This window comes from Grammomys surdaster, unplaced genomic scaffold (genome assembly GCF_004785775.1).
Source record: "Grammomys surdaster isolate TR1022 unplaced genomic scaffold, NIH_TR_1.0 126906, whole genome shotgun sequence".
NCBI classification, from domain to species: Eukaryota; Metazoa; Chordata; class Mammalia; order Rodentia; family Muridae; genus Grammomys; species Grammomys surdaster.
In genome coordinates, this window is record NW_021621692.1 from 2,877,678 (window position 1) to 2,901,446 (window position 23,769).

The 23,769-nt window shown below is 37.5% G+C and overlaps 1 protein-coding gene across 1 annotated transcript in view; it reads right to left on the reverse strand.

The window, feature by feature from the left end:
* The window catches only part of LOC114615558 (ATP-binding cassette sub-family A member 8-A-like), a 136,190-nt gene extending 113,593 nt beyond the window's left edge, over nt 1-22,597 (reverse strand). Inside the window, exons 1-11 of the mRNA XM_028761241.1 lie at nt 22,421-22,597; nt 19,307-19,408; nt 17,539-17,743; nt 13,849-14,013; nt 11,645-11,748; nt 10,605-10,831; nt 7,348-7,489; nt 6,904-7,089; nt 5,529-5,670; nt 2,529-2,694; nt 262-320 (exon numbers count right to left, since the gene is read on the reverse strand). Of these exons, the coding sequence (XP_028617074.1) occupies nt 262-320; nt 2,529-2,694; nt 5,529-5,670; nt 6,904-7,089; nt 7,348-7,489; nt 10,605-10,831; nt 11,645-11,748; nt 13,849-14,013; nt 17,539-17,743; nt 19,307-19,402 (1,492 nt within the window). The 5' untranslated portion in view covers nt 19,403-19,408; nt 22,421-22,597. The remainder of the gene's footprint in view (nt 1-261; nt 321-2,528; nt 2,695-5,528; nt 5,671-6,903; nt 7,090-7,347; nt 7,490-10,604; nt 10,832-11,644; nt 11,749-13,848; nt 14,014-17,538; nt 17,744-19,306; nt 19,409-22,420) is intronic.
* Nucleotides 22,598-23,769: the final 1,172 nt, after the last annotated feature.

Here is a 23,769-nt window from a genome sequence, read left to right on the forward strand (position 1 = left end):
ATGTAAGTTTAATTCAGGGTTCATACAGTACCTATGTATTTATCGTGTGACTAAAATTTATGAAAGTATACATTAATTCATTATTAAATCAAAATTAATATTCTATTTTCACTTTTAAAAATTATATAGCATGGCAATATTAGTTCAGTTGTGAGGGGAAGGCGAGACAAGAGATTCAACATCCATTTAGAGTCTAGAACTGCTCACTGAGAGAAAAGTTAGCTGACTGAAATCTAATATTTTTCTATCTTCATTACTTACCTTTCAAAGCTTCTGTACACTTAGACTTTTGTATGAAGTCCTTAGTAAGATTTCTGATTCTGAGAAGGAGAGCAAGAGAGAAACGGTTTAAGGAGCAATGGTTTTCTTTATTATCTAACTCCAAGTCTCGCTGAAAACTTCAGGTGAATTTGGGTTGCAAGGATATGAGAGAAAGCATGTGACCTTGACTAAGCTATGGTACTAACAGCAGTAGAAAGCAATGGTAACTTGACCAGTGTTTTACAATATAACCAGTGCCTAAGCTCACCTGGAAGAAAGGCTGCTTTCTTTGGTGTGGGCTGAGGCTTGGACACTGTTCAAGCCACTGTGAGGATTTTTCTTGAGATGAACCATATGTAGTGAGGGGTAAACTAGAAAATGACACAACCCAGACAGCTACCATAGCAAGGCTGAGTAGGGAACATAACATTTTACAGATGTTAGAGAAAATGTCTGCATGAAGTCCAGAATCTCTTCAGGTCAGCCAGGCAGTATAGAATGGAAAGAAGAAGAAATGCCATGATCAATATCAGACATGCTAGCCATCACTGTACTCTAACCATTAGATAGCTGACAAATATAGTTATTTCTTAGAACTCTGCTTGCCTGTTCTGAAAGTAGGAGCACTAACAGTATATATATTTGTTTTTGTTTGGTTGGTTTCATTTTATGATGAGAGGGTTGAGTAAGAGTAAGGTCCTAGAGTGTGAAGTTAGGTAGGTAGAAAGGTTGGCAGGATCTGGAAAGGGTGGGAGGAACAGAAAAATGATCAAAACATATAGCATACAAATAAAAATGCTTTAATTAAAAAGAAAGAAAAAACAAAGATCTCACTTCCATTTAAACACTAACACTCTATTCTTTCACCTTACTTTTCGTTGAATGAGATACCAGAGAGGAAACAAGAGAGACTAGTAAACACAAACCATTGCCTTGGTAGGACTTTCTTTGCCTGAGGTTTAAAGTTATCCAAAAGCAGGGAAAGAAGGATATCTATGGGACAGGCTACAAGTTAGAAATTGAAAGTTATGATTAGACATCAAAAATTGTCAACATTTTGGCCTCCCCAGGCTCAGGGAACTTGGAAGAGGAGGAGACGGAAAGAAAGTGAAAGATGGAAGATGTAGAGGGATGCAGGAGACAGAAATAATGTGAAAGATGGAAGATGGAGAGAGATGCTGTAAAGTTCTGTTCCTGCTCATGATGTGGCTGTCACTCATGAACTCACATAGCTGTAACAATTGCAAAAGATCAAGCAAGTAAGAATTCCACCGTGGATAGAGGATGGATTCATGAGAGACACCTTTACTTAAAGAGTCATTTGTCATTGAAGATTGCTAAGAGTCAGTCATGTTTCTTTGGAGGAGAGACCACTGATATGTTACCCATACTCCAATGTGTAGCCTCACAACATACATGTGCAAATAGGCAGCATTAATTGGACTCAATGGGATGCAATCCTTTTCAAATGAAGAGAATGTGAAGTTGAGAGGAGGACGTGCTAGAGAGAGCAGGCAGAGTTGGGGGTGCATAGTGGGGTGCTGGACCATTAAAGTACTCTGTGCACATTGATAAACTTCTCAAAAAATAAATAAAAATATTATTTAAAAGAAGAGTTGTATGGGTAGTGAGTGTGATGTAAGTGAATAAGTAAAAAAAATTAAATTAAAAAATAAATAAGAGTTCCTAAGATAAAGATCTTAAGGACCTCTTCCTTAATTAAACTAAATGCAACTAGCACCACATGAAACGGGTATTTTATTGTAACCCGGAATGCAGGTGTGCATGACCGAGAGCCACGTTGATCTGATTCCCTCTTCTTCTCCAGGCTTTTACTTTTCTCTTCCCCCTTTTGCTTGGCCTTCTTTGTAGAAAAGGCAAATGCATAAAGAAAGGAATGTTCAGATGAGTGAGGGGAAAATGAGTGATGTTCTAATAAGGTGAAGGAGTGACGCCCTGAACTGAAGAAAAAGACAAGAAGAAAAAGAAGGGAGAAGAGAAGCAACAAGGGACAGGCAGAGAGGACTGTTCCTGAATTGTGGCTTCTGTTGTCTTAAGTCTGAAGTTTGGAACTAACAGTAGCCCGCTATAATTTTTAAAAGAATAAACGACAGAAAATTACAGGCCAGGAAGATGAGGTTAGGTCAGAGCCCTGTGAAGGACTCAGTAGAAGGTCTACATGCATTAAACAAATGTCTGGAGCAAGCTTTAGGCTGATAATAGCATGATCCCCACCCAACCTTCATCCACACTACATCTGATCTCACCTGATGGCTTCTTTCCCATGGAATTCTGTAGACACAGGTTCAAAACAGTCATCAGAAAACTCATAGTCTGTTTCACTGTCAAGGGATGGGAGATCCACTGGATTTTGTCCTGACCAGAATGAGGACTTCAGGAAAAACAAGGGTGAGTGCCGACGTCCATATTCACCTGTTTAACCAGTGCAATTGCACATTGGATCAGCCACTGTTCTAAACCCCTCTCTACCTCTAAACATGAATGCTTGCTCACACATGTGCATACACACACACACGTACACACACACACTGACAAATACACACATGATACAAATTCATTTCAAAATTTAGAAGGCTTAAAAACTATGAGAGAAAAGAAAAAGTCATTAAAAGATGATGAAGTAAATGAACATAAAAGGCAAATAAAGGTAAGAATGAACAGACACTTTCCGTAGACACTGGTGGGGACAACGGGAGACCGAAGATGGTGATGGCATACATTTAAATGAGATTAAAATCACCAAGTTTGTAACATTGAAATAAAAACAAACCTGCCAGCTTAGAGCTCTCCCCTCAGCAAAAATATATCTCCTAAAAATAAAGTAATAATAATGGCTATATATGTGTACATAAGTATATGCATATATATGTACATATACAATAATATAGTAGTGGGAAATATCAAAGCAATATAAAATATTTTTAAGCAAATATAGGATATATATATATATATCTATATATATATATATAGATATATATCTCAAATTAGATTTTTTAAATTTATCCTTGAGAAAAAAATGAATTGTATCATATAGCACCCAAGGTTTTAGCCAACATTGAAAAGAAAGAACAATTAAATCCATATTTAATTTGCTTAACTGAAAGAGAAGCCATTTGCTTAAGATGCCTCTATCATAAAGAGTCAGAGGATGTAATAGATTTTGTCAACTAAAACACTTAGTGGGAATTCAAAGAGTAAGAAACCTTTAGGGATTAAAAAATAAAGTTACAGCTTTCTATAACAAGAAGAATGAGGGATTGGCAGTTTTGTGTCACCTGAAATAAGAAGACACTGGAAAAGAAGACTACAATTTGACCCCCAAAAAAGGATTTTTTTTTCAGTTTGACAATAAGGGAAAAACTTCAAACATTAAAGTACAAAAAAATATTTCTAAACATTTCTTAGGCAAAATCGTATAGGTTAGGTCAAAATTATTTAGAATGTGTGTTTCCTTCACTAGAGCATTTTGTTTAATCAGTACATGGAATAAAATATAGAACTATATTCTTTATACATAATTATAATTATATATAATTAAATGTGATTAAATATGTAAATATACTCATTTGTGGTTACATATTGTATATACAATCAATTATATTTATAAAACTATATCATATAATTACATATAGTATAAAATTATAATGAATATATAATTGCTTATGTATTTATGTATAATTTATATATGTAATATATATATAATGAAACACTATACCTACCTATACATAAATGTAACCTAGAATGAATATATATATATATATATATATATATATATGTGTGTGTGTGTGTGTGTGTGTGTGTGTGTGTGTATTCAAACTATTCATCTATGTTATACACATTAACAAGGTTGATAAATAAGTAAAATATTATTCAGTGAACTTTGGAAAAGTTAACACAGACAATTACTGTGCATGCACGATTCTCTCAAAACCAGGCAGTTCAACTATTAACTAAAGAAACAAATCCCTCTGTTTGTACTTCTTATTAATTCACCTTTTCTTCATGTGTTCACTCATGGCTGCTATGGGATGGAGCACTGGGTATTGGTGCTTGAATAGAGAATGCACATGAGAAGAACTGTGATCTTGAGCAGAGAAGGTATGGCAGACAGGAGCAAAGAAAGGATGCTTTCACAGGTATTAACTGAGTCCTAGGCTATACCAAGCCCTCTCAGGATGTTGAGCTGTATTAGCCAACATGACCAAAATCATAGACTTTGAGAAGCTTATATGGATTAATAAATTGAAAGGAAATACAATTATAAATGTCCTTCCTATGTGATTATACATTGTAGAATGGCTGCATATTATGATCACCTTGACTGAAATTGAAACTATAGGCACCCTGGAGCCGCTCACAGCAAGGACAAGCATGGGTAAGGATCTCTTGGCTTGAGCAGGGATTGGTCTTGCTTTGTATCCCCTATAATGGCATGGGTAAACTAAACTATTGTTAAATGAAGGAAATTAATCGCATTAAGAAAACTGACATCTTATCTGATGTACGTGGAAATGAAGAGTTGAATTCATAAATGCAAAGTAGAATGGCAATCATGGTGGCTGAGATAGCTGAGAGAGGCTTAGGAGATTTTCACCAAGACCCCATAGAATTTCAATAAAAAAGGGAAGTAGTGAATTGAATGTATCTTAAAACATGTTGCTAGAGTTAATAATAGTGCCTTGTACTCTTGAAAATCTCAAAAAGTAGGTCACTACAAATACAAATATGGAGGTAAAACACATATTGACTATCTCAACTGAGTAAATCACAATGTAGCCATGTTCCAAAACATACAATATGTTACATAGCATAGATGATGGATATTTCTGCTTATTCATCAGTTAAATAATAAAACTCATTATGTGGTCCAGATATGTAGAAAGAGTTTAGAAATACAGATCTGTAACCAACTACAAACACTAAGGAACTAATGGCCCTAAGGGTAGGGAAGAAAAAGAGACAAATAAAGCATAATTAACAACATACACAGTCTTCTAAAAAGCTGCAATTCCACAGGTACAATATTCAGATTTCAATTTTGAGCTGGTAAGTTGCAAAGGAGAAGAAAGATCCAGTCCTCCCTGAGTGACTATGTTCATTGTCTATCCTGTAAATGGGCATACTCTTGAGATATGGGTGATGTGCTTGAAGGTTTATTTTAAAATCTCACTATGTAAAACATATAATTAATGAAAAAGGAATGAGATTACAAGCATGCAATTAAGTCTTACCATGGAGTGACTTACTTGGTAAAACCTTTTCAAAGTAGAATGTCAATATCAGGTAGAAGACACCATCAAAGAACAGCATGAAGATTGTGCCCATGACCTCACTTGGATTTCCCATGGGGTCTGCATTTGAATTGACATCATAATCCAAGTGTAAGAGCTAGAAATTCAAAATAACCCAGTAAATTAAAGGCAAACGATCGCTTTAAAAAAAAAAACAGCTTAGCCATTCATAGATTGTAACTATTACATGCTGCCACATCCCTGAAAGACAGGACTAACTGCAAGGCTGTCTAGATTAAAGATGGTGAGTGGAAAATAAAATTACATAGAACTACAATGCACTTAAGTAATCATGTTTAGTACAGTGTATGTGTGTTCTAAAGGAAACACAACATTAGATGGCAAAAGAACTTAGTGAAGGAGTGGCAGTCGGGTAAGACTTTGCTGAATTGGGTATGGGGACAAGAAAAGGTGCTCTGGGAGATGGTGCATGGCAGCCATAAACTAAGAAAAATGCACTTTAGGTTTAAACAAAGAGAGTAGGAAAACGGACTGATGGTGTTGGAGAGTTGCCTCAGTGGTTAAGAGAACTTGCTGCTCTTGCAGAGGATTCATGTTCTGTTTCTAGCATCCACACTGGGAGCCTCACAAACACCTGTAACTTCAGCACCAGGGTATCAATACCCTCTTTTGGCAACTGTAGGTGCCTGCACACAGGGAACCATGTGTATGTGAGTGTGCATGTGCACCCGTGTGCACGCGCATGCACACACACACACCAGTAGATTTTTAATAAAAACCTTGACATCCATAATCATCACATTATAATGAAGACTAAATAATTGAACTTATTCCAGAGCTGAGAGAAAGAGTCTGTCTGATCAGTTTGAAAGCTAAACCAGAGTAGGAGAAGAAAAAATACTTGAGGATCAAAAAGGGATTTCCTAGTCAATGGTTGAGCATCCAAAATATTCATTTTCATCTTATTATGCTCTATGTTACTGCTTCAGAATTAAATCACATTGTCCTCTCAAAATTAAATAAGATGGTTAACCGGGACACAGTTTAAATTCAATTCATAACAAACTTCGGGATGTGACAAAACACTATAGCCTCTATTTTAAATATATAATAAATATATATTCAATATATATACTGAATTATATATACAGTATATATGCTGAATATATATATTCTGAATATATGTATATTGAATTATGACTATATTCATCTTCTTACACACATATTTTCTAGTAAAAAGTGACTGCTCCATCTTTGAAACCTCACAAGTCTGGTCGGCTTCCTGTGGAAATGACTCTAAGACAATTGAGTTCCAAGGAGGAAAATACTTCAGAAATATGATTAGTAAGCTAACTAGCCTCCCACTCACCTGGGCCATTCCAAGCATAAAGGCAAAGGAGCTGAGCAAACTTAGAAGCCACTCCAGGGATACAGGGAGGTGTCTGTACAACGCTGTGAATCCAAGACTTCCGCAGGAAATAGTGAGAAAGAACACCATCAAGTCAGTAAGGAAAGACTTCTTTAGTAAGACATTCATCAAGAAAGACAAAGAGATCTACAACAACAGAAGACCTGGTTGGTTTATGTTTATCTAAGTGTCATTACTATAACAAAACAAATGATTTCCTGCATAAAACTACAGATTTTCTCTATTAATTTTACAGAAAGAACTACACAGAACTATAGATAAATGCTATTTCACTACCGATTGTCTCATGCAAATACAAAACAGGTATAGACAGAAATCACCTGATTTGTACCAACTTGGTTTGTCAGACTGAAAATCAAATGGAGTTTGTATTCACCAACTCACCAGAGATAAGCCATAGAAGAAAAAGAGACTGAAGATCACCATAAATCCAGTTGAAAAGACAAATTGGACCATTTTTACAACATATGTCAAGAGAAGGGTCACAATGAAGACAATGACACCATAGAGCAAACCCCAGGACAGCCTGATGCAAAAACAGAATTCTATTAGTACTCATGGCTAGACAAAAAAAGAAGTCCTATTCTGAATACTCAAGTGACCATTCTTTCAGTCACATACTCACCTTCCCGCCAAATTTCACAGGATCTTCTGGAATATATAAACTAAATGAAGCGATTCGGGATTATAAATAATCTTATACTTAGAATTGATACAAGGATTCAAGACAAATCTTATGCACATTGACAGTCATTTCCATTGAGTATGGACGCATTGTGTCTTGCTGAGTTACAGTTACTGAGGAATAAGTTAGGGTCTCTTTGTCCTTGCAAAGATTCTCTGGTCTAACATCGTCTTTTGTGGCTTCACAAAGAAGTAAAAGTGTCTAATCCTATACTTCCCTCTTTCTGTATTGTACTTGTAATAGTTTCTTTCTCCCCATAGGGACATCAAATGTTCTATATTCTTTAACATCAGCCGTATTTTACTAATGATAGGATGATTTTCAGGTTCATATTATTACCACAAAACATATACTTGCTTTCCTTTGCCTATGTTTCTTTTCTTCATTAACACTGACAAGTTGTAGTCTTAAAACCCTTGTGGTCGTAACTCTGTATGTCTTAAAGATGTAGATAGACGGATATAGAGAGCTAGCTTGGTAAGAAAGTGCTTGGCATGCAAGCAGGAAGACTGGAGTTTCATTTCCAGAACCTACAAAAAAATCAAACCAAACAAAAAAACAAAAACTGCACAGTGGTGAATGCTTGTAATCCCTGAAGTAGGGAAAGGGAGACAGATAGATTCCCTGGGCCAGTAGATGACAAGGTATCCCTAGTTAGTCAGGGAAATCTAATCCTTAAATTTAAGGCCCAAGAAAGACTCTGAATAAATTAGATGACTAGTACACTAGAGTTGATTTCTGGCCACCACATATGCACATATGTGTGCACATACAAGAACACACACATACTAATACATAAAGTTTAGTGACCAGTAAATAATCTTGTATGAATATATTATTGTAGTGATAACTACAAGTGACAGTAACAAGTTGTATTTTTGTAGACAGATAATTCTTACAGCATTTCCTACTTTCTCTACAGTATCATTTACTGTCCCACCTCACAAACATCCTACCAAAGAAGAGCTGACTCATTCGTTTCCACTGATCTCACAGATGAATGGATATTAACTTGTAAGAGCTTGAGAATAAAACAAACGTTTCCTGCTTCTAATTACACATGCACTTCCTATGCATGCAATGTAAATTAGTTTTGTCAAGTCAAAAATATAAATCTTAAGTTATAGCTTCATCTCAACTACCTACCATTTTCTTGACCAGTCTCATAAAACATTATATAGATTCGAACTTAAATACAAATGATCTTACAGAGATTAAGATGGGCAATGATTTCCAGGAGTTCAGAGAGGGACTAAGGTTGAATAAATGGACAGTGAAGAGTTTTGGATAGTAAAACTGCAGTCCATGCTACTGAGACTGTAGATGTAAGGCAGTATGCATTTGTTGACACTCATTTCACTGTGCAACACACAGTGAGTCCTAGTTTAAATATGCTCTTTAGTCACTAATAACTACACTAGTTTATTAATCATAATAAATATACAATCTTTATGTTTGTAGGATTTGAGTGAGCCATCTCTACTTTCTGCTCAAAAAATAAAGACGATTACAATACAAAAACAAAAAAAAATACCCTAAGGATTGAATAATGCTTTTACCATGGCATGATTCTTACATATCCCATGACCAAGCAAGACCATGTCACTTTATGGTAATTGAAGTCAAAATCTGGGCTTTCAACTTGAGGTTTATGCTACTTCATACACAGATCATAACCCTGCCTTCCAAAACACACATTAATATTTAATATATACTGATCACCAAATACTTTTCCAAGTTTAGGTTAGGGTTTTACAAAAATATGTTTAGGGGCCAGAAATGTGACTCAGTGGGGTAAGAGCACTGGCTATTCTTGTTGAGGACCCAGGTTTGATTCCCAGTATGGCAACTCATATATATATAATCATACCATCTAGACTTTGTGGGCACCAGACACACATGTAATGTACAGACATGCATGAAGACAAAACCACCATAAACATAAAATAAGAAAATGGTTGAGCACAGTTAATTGTGCCAACAATCATGGAAGAATGGTATATTGGATATTATCCCCACTTCTGCAGAGGCAGAAAGTGAGGCTCACTGATGTATACCATTATCCTGTGATAACACAACTGGCAAGGGGCAAATGAGGCATAAGTGGTGCTTATTTTATTTTCTTGCTCCTTTGTTTCTCTTGGATAAAGCTATAGCTTGGGGAGCATAGCATTTAATATATTCATCTCTGCGGTGGATTTTTCCACAATGCTTTTAGCATAATATCCGATTTAGTGGTTGAATAAATTGCTTGTTTTTTTCCAACAGCAACAAAAACCACTGCAGTGGTTCTCAACCTGTGGGTCATCACCGCTTTGGTAAAACCCCATCTCCAAAAATATTTACATTATGATTCATAACACTAGTAACAAAGAAAATTTTAATGTAGCAATGAAAATAATTTTATAATTGGAAGGACACCACAACATGAAGGCTCACAGCATTAGAGAGGTTGTGAGCCACTTCTTTAAAGCAAATATTTTATTCACTATTAGATTTCTCGCGACTACAAAGAAGTAGATATTGGTTATGCAATATCTGAAATATCACTCGGTGGCAAATCTGTAACTCATTGTTTATCTCAGAGTTCAGTGTGACCAAGTTTTTTTCTGCAAGCATTACACCAGCGTGATCCCATGTAATTCAGAAAAACAAATGCTAGAATGTTCTAATAATGACAGAGGCTTTGTTTGAGACAGTGCCATGCATCTGAGGTTGACCTTGAACTCCATACATGATTATTGATGACCTTGAACTTTCGCTTTTTCTTCCTCGTCCCTCCAAGGGCTAAGATTATGGGTGTGTGCCACCAGGCCCAGTTTATAGAATGTTAAGGATCAAACTCAAGTCTTCAGGCATGCCAGGCAAGTGCTCCTCCAGCTGAGCTACATTCCCACAAACCAGTGGTGCTTTGTCCCCAGAAGATTACTTTTTCTGAGCCCCTCCACTCACTCACCAGAATGCTGAATCCCGAAGGCCCATCACTGTCATCAAGCCCTTCATCTTTTTCCTTTCTCTTGTAACACCAGCTGAGATATAGTAGGTAAGTGGGGAGAAACAAATGATACAGAACAAAAGGAAGTAGTCCGTCATTGTTCCCCCTTGCCCAACGAAAGGATCTATCTTGATATATTTTGCAGTAAGTGACATCATCTCTTCCATCACTGAGTGATTTGTTGTGACCTAAACAAAGATAGCAGTGAAGAAAACATGAACAGCAGTATTGTACCTAGGTGAAGCATCCTGTTTCCTCTGAAGGCTTTTCTGGAATGGATGTTAGCCTGAGTTTCTTCTCCGCCCAAGAAGGTGAACTGACTATTAGAAGGTGTGGCCTTGTTGGAGTAGGTGTGGACTTGTTGGAGTAGATGTGTCACTGTGGGTTTGGGCTTTAAGACCCTCATCCTAGCTGCCTGGAACTCAGTATTCTGCTAGCAGCCTTCAGATAAAGGTGTAGACCTCTCAGCTCCTCCTGAACCATGCCTGCCTAAATGTTGCCACATTACCATCTTGATGATAATGGACTGAACTTCTGAACCTGTAAGCAGCCAGCCCCAATTAAATGTTGTCCTCATAAGAGTTGCCTTTGTCATGGTGTCTGTTCACAGCAGTAAACCCTAAGGCAGTTGAAGAGGATCTCTTTAATAGGAATCCTTCTATCTAAGCTGAGAATTGTGTGTTCATTTACAGACAATTGAGCATTGTTTATCATTCCATGGTGACACGTTTTCTGCTCTAATAATTATGTGATCACATGTCGGGCTTCCTAAGAGGACTGATTCCGAGAGAAAAAAGTTTTTATTTTGTCAACGTCACTGTTGGTCTACTATACCTGGTAATGCGGCAACATTGGCAAACTTTATTGGAGAAATCTGGGTGTGTAAATAATAAATCATCATGAAAGAGCAAATGATAGTGAGAGAATGAAAGAACATAGCTGTCTGCTGACATGTTCACAAAACTGAATAGAATTAATTTTCGTCAGACATTTGCACTCACTTCTATGATGGCGGCGTTGATGGCAGCTTGAAGAGCCACAAACCCACCTGTCCAGAATCTTGAAACATCACAAAATATCTTATCTCCATAGGAATGACAATGAGCTTTGAGAACAAAGAAAAATATGAACATGCTATGTGACACTAATTATTGTACACTAAATTTTACAATATCCTGAGGCACTGAAATGCATTTATTGCCTTGAAATCCATAAAATATCAAATTCATAATTATCAATAATTATTAAATTGAAGTTACCAAAGCCAAGAACCCTAAAAGATGCTTGTGTTTCTACATTTTCTAAGAGCTAGTAATTTGTCATGTTTTCTTCTGTTTCTCTAATCATATTTTTGAGTTTTTCTCCGTTTGAATTTATTATTATTGTTGTTATTGTTATTATTTTTATTTTTATTATTAAGTTCTGACACTTACAGCCTTATACTTCCTGGGCAAGCATCATAGCAGTGAGCTGTACTCCCAATCTTTGAACTAGTGTTTTAAAATAACTTTGAAGATTATCCAAAGATAGTAGCATAGTCTAAAATGAGACAAAGACCCCACTCAAGTCAAATATTTTTCTAGTGAGACAAGATATAACAAAATCAAGAGCAAAGGGAAGTTATAATAAAATAATAATTAGGTATATGTTTGAAGAAAAGTTACTTTGAAAAATAAAAATTAAATTTATTCCTCCGAGGAAATTTCAACTACAGTTCATTAAAGATAACCCAACATTAAATTAGGAAATTTGATCTGTGCTATATTAACTTAAAAATATCTTTAACTGATGAAGGCACAGGTAGACTTAAAAATAGCATGATGGCAAGCAGAAGTACCATCTATACGTGGCCCTATAACCCTTAAGAAATGACATCTAGAAGGCACAAATTCCGTTTCTTCTCTGGTCTTTTTCTACCTATTAAATACCCCATCATCCCAGGACACCTTCCTAATCTTTATGTGTTTTTAAAAAGATGTTTGCATTCCTAAACAATACTCCTCCTCCACTCTTACCCTTGATGAAAGGAAAATCTTTTGCTACTCTTATTATGTTTTAGCTTTATTTTCATAGAGAGTCTTATTCTGTAACCTAAGCTGGCCTGAAACTCAGTAGGTAGCAGACACTGGCCTTGAACTTGCAACCATTCTCTTGTCTCAGGTCTAACCTATCATATCTGGCCATGAGTATATCTTTTCCAAAGTTCTAGCCTGATAACACAGCCCCAACTAGTGCAAGCACAAAACGACGTGATTTATCTGCTACTGAAGCTCAAGTTTTCTGTTGGCAAAAGGTGTTAAACTCAGATGTCATCAGGAAACCTGAACAGGACACACTGGCAGCTGTGATTTTCCCTTTCATGCAGATTTACTTGTTTGTCTAATTTTATTCACCTCTAGAAGTCAATTTTATGTTTGCTATGGTGAAGGTGGGAAGTATGAGTTAATGTGTGTGCTCATATGTGTACACATGGGTGAAGGTCAGATGTTAACCCTGAGTGTTGTTTCTCAGGAGCCATCCACCTAGTCTTGTGAGATCAGAGTGTCTTACTAGGAATTGGGACTCACTAATTAGGCTAGCCTGGCTATCCACAGAACCACATCTCTCTATTTCTCCAGCTCTGTGGTTGCAAGCATGCACCAGCACAGGTTCTAGGCATCAAACTATTCCCCCTCACCCATTTGCATAGCAAATACTTTACTGAGATATCGCCTCACCCACCCTGCCTTTGTTATTGAAGCTTATTGTTTTGTATTAACTCACATCTTGTTCAAGTTTGCTTTCTGTTGCTGTGATAAAACCCCATGACCAAAAGGAACTTGGGAATGAAAGGGCTTATTTTAGCTTAAAGCTTACAGTGCATCATTGAGGGAAGCCAAGGGAGAAGCATGCAGCAGAGACCATAGAGGAAGGTTGTTTACTGCTTACTCCCCATTGCTCCTTCAGCTATATTTATTTTACAGCCTAGGCTCATTTCCCTGGGGATAGAACTACCCACAGTGCACTGGACCCTCCTAATTGATTAGCAAAATGAAAATGTGTTATAGATATGCCCACTGGCCAACGATAAGGAAGAAATTCTTGAGTCAAAGTCCCCTTTGTCCAAGTTGTCCAATTAAAAGCAAAACTAGCCAGGATATATCCCTACATTCCTTATAACATTAGAGAAATGGAAAGCCATCAAATGTGGGAGCTGCAGAGTTACCTCTGTGGTCCTGAAGTTCTCTTACGACTGGGATCCTTCTTCCTTTCATGAACTTCAAATGGTAGGAGGAAGCATTGGTGAATATGACTCTCACTATGTCATCATAACGTTCTGAAATGAGTTCTCTCATATTTTCTTCATTTTGAAAAGCCAATATTTTTCTTCCTGAAATTCCAAAAAAAAATTACCACCACAAGTAAATTTCTATAAGCAATACTTATGAGATGCCACTTTATGCACTTTTCTGCTGCTGTGATTGAGACACCATGAGCAAAGTCAACTTAAGGAAGAGAGAGCTGATTTTAGCCTATGGATCCAGAGTGAAGAGTCTACTGTGGCAGGGCAGAGCCATTGCAGCCAGAGAAAGGAGCTCATCTCTTCAAATGCAAACATAAAGCAGAAACAGTGGCCTAAGAAACAGTAGGGTAAGGCTTTATACTCTCAAAGCCCACCCACAGTGACAGACTTCCTTCAGTAAGGCCAGAGCTCCTAACCCTCCTCACCACCAGGAATACACTGCTCAAATGTATGAGCTTGAGGGTCCATTTCTCTTTCAAACCATCATAGAACCCTAAAGGGATGGTTTTGGTGCTGTCCTATTCCTCAGTTGGTTCTTGATCTTTCAGTAAAGAAAGAAGCCATGTGCCAATTCCTGGAGCAGAAGGAATAGGTGGAACTTCTGGGTCCCTGAAGGAAGAAGACAGATGCAAGGGAAGAGTGAAAAGTTCGCCAAGCTTCTGATGGAGAAAAGTTGACCAGCCATATGAGATCTCCAAATGGAGTGACCACACAAGCTGCTCCTACAGTTAGGTGGTCAGAGATGTAACTGAGCTACTAACATTTAGGACAGGAAGGAGATGCGGAGCTAAGAATATTGATAAGGGCACGATTTTCCAGGTGGGAGATAAGAGGCACCCAGGAATTGTGTCAAAAGGCAAGTTGCAATTGAACAACTGTGTGTGCGTATTTTATCTGTGGATTCAAGGGAGCTGTGTGGGGACTGGTAGCACAGCCCATTCCTGGAGCTTAGGTAGGATAGCAAAGCTACACACAACAGAAACCTTATTCCATTCCCTAGTAGATAAAATTTGTTATAGAAATAATCCCAAATTGTATAATGACCTTAGATAATTCACTCACACTAAAAATGTCCAAAATATATTTCCAATGTTGTGGATAAAATCAGAGAAACATATGTGACTAGTTATTTTCTTTCATATACTCTAATAACAAATCCCACAGTAAAAAATGATCCTCCATTCCAATTAGACTATTTCCTACTGTCAAGGAAGAGAAGGGTTCAAAATTTAAACACAAAAACTCACCATGAGCGTATGTAGCTTAATTATACATTGCTTTGTCCTCAGGAGAAGACATTACTCAGATTCATATTCCCTAGAAACCCATTGTGTTCACTGCACAAAGAACATCTGTGAAACGGAGAGTCAGGCTGAATATTGTAGAAGAAATAGAGAGATGTGGGTCTTGGGTGGCAGGTGAGATCAGGTTATGATCTTAAATCAGAAGCGGATTCATTATGGAGGGGTATGATACCCAGTGCACACATTCAGACTCAGGGTCTATATCAGTGAGATGGTTAATTCGGTGGCGGAGGAAACAAGATTGGAATATTTAGTATCCTTGTGGCCCATGATGGGCAGGGAGACAGAGATAGAAAGGAAAACATCAGCATAGTCAGAACTGTGGCCACAGAGACTCCCTGAAGCAGGTGGTGTTCCAAGACACACACTGTGGTGATGGTGGACTCTTCGATATTGAATCTGCTTCTGAGGTCAGAATCCCAATAGAAGTCATGGTTACCTGAGCTAGAGAAAACCTAAGGATAGAATATGACTGAGAAATGGAGGAAAGGTTTTATAGCTTTCCAGTGACTGGATCTAGTCAACAAGTCGATCATCTTATAATAGTCGTGCCTTGATGGACCATGTGAATACTGCCAATGAATGACAAGGTCTTTCTGAGATACCATCATCACACTCAGACTCAACGGACATCATGGGCCATCACCATAGCTGATATTCTTTGGTATATTTTTCCTTGATTCATATTAAAGGACACTGTAGGATTTGAATTTGTATTTAAGAGAAACAAAAAGAAAAAATCTGTTGTTTTTCACTCTCTGGTTTTAACTCGTCTACCTTCTAGGAAACATTCTGAAATTCAGTTGCAAAAACTACTCTGCTTGCTCTTTTGGTTTGCCATGGTTTGGATGAGTTCTTGTGGTGGCTCAGAACCTGAGCTGAAGCTGATAGGAAAGATATACTTGATGTCTGTCTACCTGTGCTGCTAACCTGGTCAAAATTAATTCTTGAGATGCTACTGAACAAACTCAGAACAAGATAAATGGGTAATGAGTTGTCGTTTTACTTAAAGTCACATGCATTAACATTCACTAACAAGTGAAAGACTCAAAATACATTACATGCTATTGACCTGATCCTCTAAACAAGGTCAAAGGGGGCTCAAAGGCATTTTAGAAATACTTGAAGTACTATACAATAATACAGCAGAACTATTCTATCCCAAAAGCTCGTCCCAACCAACCACTCTTGCTGCTCTATTGTTATGAAAAGAGAAACTGTGACCAAGTTCTTTTGATTATGATAAAGATCTTTCCATGTAAATAGTCTAACATAGAAAGCAAAAATTGAAACAAAGAACTAATTTAAAAAGAACTTTTAAATCAAATACTGAAGCTACATGTGGTGACACAAGGTTATCCCAGTACTTGGGAAGCTGACACAGGATTATGAGATTCAGGCCAGCCTGGTCTACACAGTGATAACCTACCTCAGAATGTATTTCCATGTGATAAAGTTATATATATATATATGTTATATTTATATTATATATGTTATATTTATATATGTGTGTGTGTGCGTGCGTGTTAAAGGGTCAGTAATTGAGTTTTAAATTTTAAAAAAGGCAATATGAATTATTCTTAGGCCTAGATGTGATCAAGGGAAATCATGTTGATATGTTATACAATTAGATAATTTTGATAATAAAGATTTATCAAATGGGGATGGAGAGATATCTCAGTGATTACAGCACCAGCTACTCTTGCAGAGGACACAGGTTCAGTGCCAGGAGCACCCTCATGGCAGCTCACAATCATCTGTAACTTCAACTCAGAGGGTATGATGATTTCTCCTGGCCTCCAAAGGTGTTGCAAGCATGTGATGCACAAACATACATGCAGACAAAAATGCCATACATCAAATAAAAGTAAATATATTTTTTTAAATAATTGATTAAGTGAGGTGCTGAAGAGATGGCTCAATGGTTAAGAGCATTTGTCCTAGAAACATGAGGACCCCAGTCCCAATTTCCATATAAAAGGACTAAATATGGTTCAGCAATCGGAAAACATAGACAGAGGGATTCAGAGAGCTATCATGCCAGTGATCCTAACTAAGCCTACACAATTATCTCCCAGTTCAGTGAGAGACTGTCTCAGGCAATAAGATGGGAATGGTAATGGAAGACAGCTCACATCCTATTTGGGCCTCTGCTGGCTTCTACACCTGAATGCTGATGTACATGGAGGACACACACACACACACACACACACACACACGAGATTATCAAGTAAACTATACAATAACCAGTGTATATGTGCAACCAAATGAACTAAGAGAGGTTCCTCTGGTTTAGCAGGAAACTCACCTGTCATGTAAGAGACCACAGAAACTCTGTCCATTATCCTCTGAACTGTGGGGGTGACAGGTGTGTACGCAATCTTAAAGGTGGAGTCATTAAATGAATCAATGCGTCCCAGGTCCACATCAGGCAGTGGTGAAAAATCATAAACTTCATGCAATTCCAGAAATAAAGTTAAACTAAGTAGTATAAGTGCTGTGTACAGGATTTCCTACAAAGCCAGATTAAAGAAGTAAAGAGAACTGTAATTTCTAATAAGTCAAACACAATCACTTCTGCCATATAGCTATGATATTTGTTGATGAATTGTCAAATTTCTCTGTCTCCTAGGATATGTTTTGGAAATATTCCATCTACAAAAATTAAGCATTCCCTATCATTCTCAAGACTATTTTCTAAAAATTATCTTGCTATCTAACCTGAGCTGACTTTGAAGTTGTGGTCCTTGTGCCTCAGCCTCCAAAGGGTACAGTTATGGCCACCAAACCTAGCCTCCTCTAGGGAATTTTGGAAGTGAAATTGACTGCTTTAGTGTGAGGAGATAAATAGAATTTTAAAATGCAGTAGTAAGCTGTGGCTGCAGATAGACACCCTCCAGCACCCCTCAGAGTTTGCTGCAAGAATCAGTGGGTGAGATGTTTGAAGACACTGATAAGTTAATAATTACTGTTGTCTTGGTGTTGGTAGTTTAGTAATAATTACTATTTTGGACACATTTTAACTGCAGGATAGAAAACACAACAAAACACCAGGGACCTCAGAATACTACACTGACTTGATAGACTGATAGGAATATCTCACGGATACTGTGTTCTGCAAACAGCAAATCACTTTGAAAGGTTTAACTTTCCAAAATGTGTATGTTGAGTGTGTATGAATGTGTATGTGTGTTTTGTGTGTGTGTGTGTGTGTGCACCTGTGCATGTAACACATGTACCACAGGCACACACATGCACATGCATTTGTATGCACAAGCACCACAGTCCACATGTAGAAGTCAGGGACAACCCATAGGAGTCAGCTCTCTCTTCATTTCTTTCAATACTTGGCTTTTAAACATTCGCAGAATATGTCCTTATTATAATCTCACAATTTAGTTAGCAGATAATACCTGGCTGCACTATCTGATACTTGAAGGAAAAATTTTTTCTTCACAATTATGCTGATTTCATCATCTCTATGCTCTTAAGAAACCAAATGTCTTTTAAAAGAGAAATATCCAGAGCCTGAAGAGATGGCTCAGCACTTAAGAACAGTAACTGCTCTTCCAGAGGTCCCGAGTTCAATGCTCTGCAAACACCTGCTGACTTACAGTCATCTGTAATGTGATGACACACAGGTGAACATGAGTGCAGGTAGAGCACACATATATTAAATAAATAAATAAATAAATAAATAAATAAATAAATAAATAACTCTTAAAGGAAAAGAGACAGGCAGAGAGACAGACAGACAGACAGACAGACAGATAACCAAAAGTAAAACCACTAACTCTACCATCAGTATGTGCCATTAGCAAGCACATTCTTTGTCTCTTTGACCTGCTACTATGTTAATCTTAGTGAGCAAAACACTTTGAAATGGATTGGTAAGGTTTTAAGATGTTTATTGTATTCTCATTCTGGCCCCCTCCTATGTTACACTGCCCCTAGTGAATGGCCTCTTCCTTCTACGTGGAGGCATGATTTCCTTTCCAGGGAGGTCCTCAGGCCGTGCACAGAAGAAACATACTGCACCATCACACACAGGAAGCAGGGCAGATCTTGTGTCATACCAAAAATGTGTCTCTCTTCAGTCTCTTTTTTCTGAGAAGATTCTTGCACAATAAGGCCCACGTCTGTTGGCACACACTTATCTCTCTCTTAACCATCTTGGTCTGTTTAATAAGAAAAAAAGAGAAGAGTCAACAAATACTAGGATCTTAAGAGGAAATTTTCTGCAGATGTCAGAGCCTGGTTGCCCTTTATTCCAGGGGAAGGGCTTGGATTCTGGAATTCATAGTTTTTCAACTGGGTATCTCTTCTATTTCTTACCCATCTCCTCTTCTCACTCCTTCAACATTGTGTTTCCTTAAATGATATACATTATAAATACATGTACATTCTAATTTGTACAATACATAGCCATTCAAACACATGGAGCGGGGCATGAATCTAGGCTTGGATGATGTCCTTTATATATAACTTATAAATCAACATCTCTTGTACAATGTAGTGGGTATATTAATTCAATGTGTGTAGGCCACCATATTTCCCTTTTCCTGGGAGGATAACTTAATCTGTTAAAACATTGAATTGCTGAAATAGTAAACATACCAGGATTTTGGCTCGGAAAAGTTTCCTTTCTCACATGATAAGGACAACAGTGTTATGAACAGTAGTGGTGCCCTGTGAAAATATGGGAGAATATGTGCACAAGAACTGAATGTACTGAGTGAGGACCTCAATCCTCTTAGTCCTTTTTCTTGTGGCAAGGAAATTTTGTCCTGTTTTTATAATATCTGAAAGCAGACATGTTATTGTATATTTTATGACCTGAGTAAGGATATTAATTCATTTCAAGGTTGCCATGGGAAAGCCACAGTATGTTTGAATGGATATTGATGTGGTGGTAAAATCTTCTTTGAGACTGAGATTCAGGTAGTCTTTAGCTGGGTATAAAACACCTACGCTTTAATTTAAGTTTTTCAACTTCCTGCTGTGAATCATGTGAGGGAAATCGAATTGAAACAAATTATAAAGGAAGTAGCTGTCATTGCAATGGGGTAGGCACACTATGTAAAAGTATGTTTGATTGGGCGGGGAAGCTGGGAATGGGGATCAATGAAGCTCAGTGTTTTAAGAATCATACTCATAGCAAGGTAGAGGGTACAGGCACCATGGAGGATGAGCTTGATGAGAAACCTTAACTTTCTGTATACACTTCTCTGATAAGGGATGTTGATTACGGTAGGCACTGTGCCCCATAATTTCATACTAGGCATCTGAGGAAGGCACTATTATCCATGGTATACCTGGTTCCCCATCAATAAATAAATGAAGAATCTGAGACATTTCCATAGCAACATTTAACATTTTCTGTAGCATAACTCTACATAATAGATTTTCTATTTGAATAGTGGTCTTCAGAGAGGAAGTAAAACATTCTTCCCCCAAAAAATAGCTTGGAAGATTCTGCTGAGGACTTATTTGGGAGGATAAAGCTCTTTCTAATGCTGATAACTGTCAGCAGCAATAATGGGACAAGTTAATAACTAGTAGGTGATTGTCCTGAAATGGCTTGCCTTGGATTATTATATAATCTGTGACAACTGAGGTCTTATGCAGCAAGGCTGTAAGGGACTCATTTTAGGAAAGATTCCTGCTATTAATATGCTTTTCCTATTATTATTATTTATTATTATTATTAAACATATATAACAATCACTAAGCAATGGCGCACCCCTTTGGAGAATATTTTTGCAGATCCACGAAGATATACTGTCTTGTAGTAATGCTATGTAGACGAATAGATGATTACTTAAGTCTTAATGATGATCCTATAAGAATTCCTAAAATTATATCAATGATTATTAAGTCTTTTATAGTGGGACTGCTTTTAGGTCCCTTTCATTCCATCCATGAGACAGGTTAAAACAGAGAGGTGCCTGTTTCCTAGGATAAAAATTCAGGTGAAGAGTCCAGGGGACAGTCTCATTGGGCAGGAGCACTGTAGCCAATCACAGCATATTTCCAGAAAAGAAAACAACACATGGCTATAAAGTAAGGTTTAGAGGCAAGTCTTTGTACAAAAGGATGGAGACAAGATATCAGAAAGCCTGAGAACTGACAAATGGAGAGAGGGTTGCGGTACACATACACACACACACACACACAGAGAGAGAGAGAGAGAGAGAGAGAGAGAGAGAGACAGAGAGAGAGAGAGAGAGAGAGAGAGAGAGAGAGAGAGAGAGAGAGAGAGAGAAAATGAATGTTTTAAGTCAGGGTGTCCAGGAGCCCCAAGAATTGCTCCAGGCAACATGAACACTCTTAGAGAGATGGACAGCTTGAACCAGCCAAGAAAGCAGCCACAGCCCTTTGTAACCAGAACTTAGACTAACTCCCAATCTCAGAGTTTCACTGTAAGTCATCCGTGTGACATAAATAAGCTCGGTGAAACATCCCTCTTGCTTGCTTTTGCTTCCTTCACTGGTTCCTAGATCCTTGTCAGCCCACATACAAATAAAACTGAAGGCTTTGCTTCAGCATGAGTGAATGTTATTGACTCTGTGCCAATCAACAAAACCCTGTTTACTACAAACTCCTGCTGACAGTAAAGGATGTGCCATTTGAAATAATACCATCCTAGTGAAGTGGCACAGGCTTCAATATGATTCAATACATCATTCACAAGAAATGAAAATGTGCAGGAGAGTATCTTACGTTAAAAAAAAAAACAATCTGTAAGTCTGAGAATGACGGGCTGAGATATAAAAGCATTTCTCTAAATGTCATCCTAAAATAATTCTCAGGATTAGAGAGACAGTGTACTGGAAATGCCTGCAAATTACTGTACAATTCATACACTTGTGTGTATAACTGCAGCTTGGCAGCAGAGTCACATTCAGATTCACGCAGGAAATGCTTCCAGAAGACCTGCTTACATTTCTCACGATTACTAACACATTATGGGCACATAATCCCACATCTTTGCTTAAAATGAGAAATTATGGCAGTGCCTTTAAAGCCACCCACTCCTTCCCCAGTAGACCACATGTAAAAAAAAACCCAAAACACCAAAGCTTGCTGCATAAAAATAATAATTTCTCCCTAAAAATTTGTCATTGAGTAAATAAAATCTCATTTATAATAACATAATACAAACAAAACAGAAGCAAAAATGAACTTACATTTGAAATGTCTGAAGAGAGTGTCTTGAGACTTGGTTTACCCCTGTTTCCTCGCTCCAAGAAAATGGGTTCTATTTCTCCCCAGGCTCTATCATGTCAGTATTGGTTTCATTCTGTTTGCCTGTTTTGAGCATTCTCAGTCAGCCTGACTGCTTTTGGAGGAAGATTGTGGTTGTAATTTTCTTGGCCTGCTGAGTACTGTATTCACGTGATCACTCTTGAACAAATCTCTTTTTTCTTGGCTTCCAGCCAGTTCCCAGAGCACAGAATTGCCAACCCTACTTATGTGACTAATTATAGTGTCAGAAAAATCTGTGTTTGCCGAGAAATCCAAATTTGTAACTTTTCTGGACCCTCCCCCAAAAGAAATTGGCAGATTTCAAAAAACAAACTATCACCCTTTAAAAAGTAAAACATAAAGAACTCAGGGCTCTGAGCTCTGGATTTATTCTACAGTGTTGAGGGAGATAATCTAATTAGGTCTCACACAGCATAGAAAGCAATATCTTGATTTTTTTTTTCCATATCATATCTTCCATCCTGTCTACTTGGTCAGCTCCTGATCTCACCAGCGTCAGGCAATAGGCTCTGTCTTTAAAATGTGCTCAGCATTATGTGTGGTGTTTTATAAAAAAGAAATAGAAGCCAGGGATGCGGTTGGCAGAGGTGCGATATGGTGGCGGTAGTGGAGGGAGGCATAGAAGAAATGCTAACATTATGGGTCTTGGGAAATATGGCTCAGAACAGCATTCGGCTATGTATAGGAGATTGAAAACCAAAATTAACCATAAAACATAACCATAAAAGACTTTAGGTAAACAAGTCACAAATTTAACAGACAGATATTAATAAGGCGATAAGTGTAAGCCACTGTCCAGCTAATATTTACAAAATTTTTATTTCATGTTCATAGCTAGGAAAAAAACAAAAATAGATTCTGTGTGTCAGTGCACTTTAAAAAATACAACTTGACAAAAATTACTTATGACTTCAGATAATATTCCATGGAGACTCCAAGATTACACAATGCAACCCATCAATTTTTAACTCAGAAAACAAGCAAATGCAGTTGAATCTCTGGGGTCATTACCTATTCAGAATCCTGAGATGGTTTCTGTATTGCTGATTGAAATGCACTCACAAGCTCTAGGGCGAGGGTTTACTGCTCAGTAAGAAGTCATGCCTATGGTTTTGTTCTGATTTTAAGCTTCCCTGTCAGGATGTTCAAAGCAATGACTGTTTCTTCCATAACTGAGGCTGTCATCTTTGAAAGAAGTCTTTACTTCACTTCCAGACAGCTGCCACATTTGCTTTGTCAAAGGTTTTACTGAGCCCTACTTTGTTGAGGG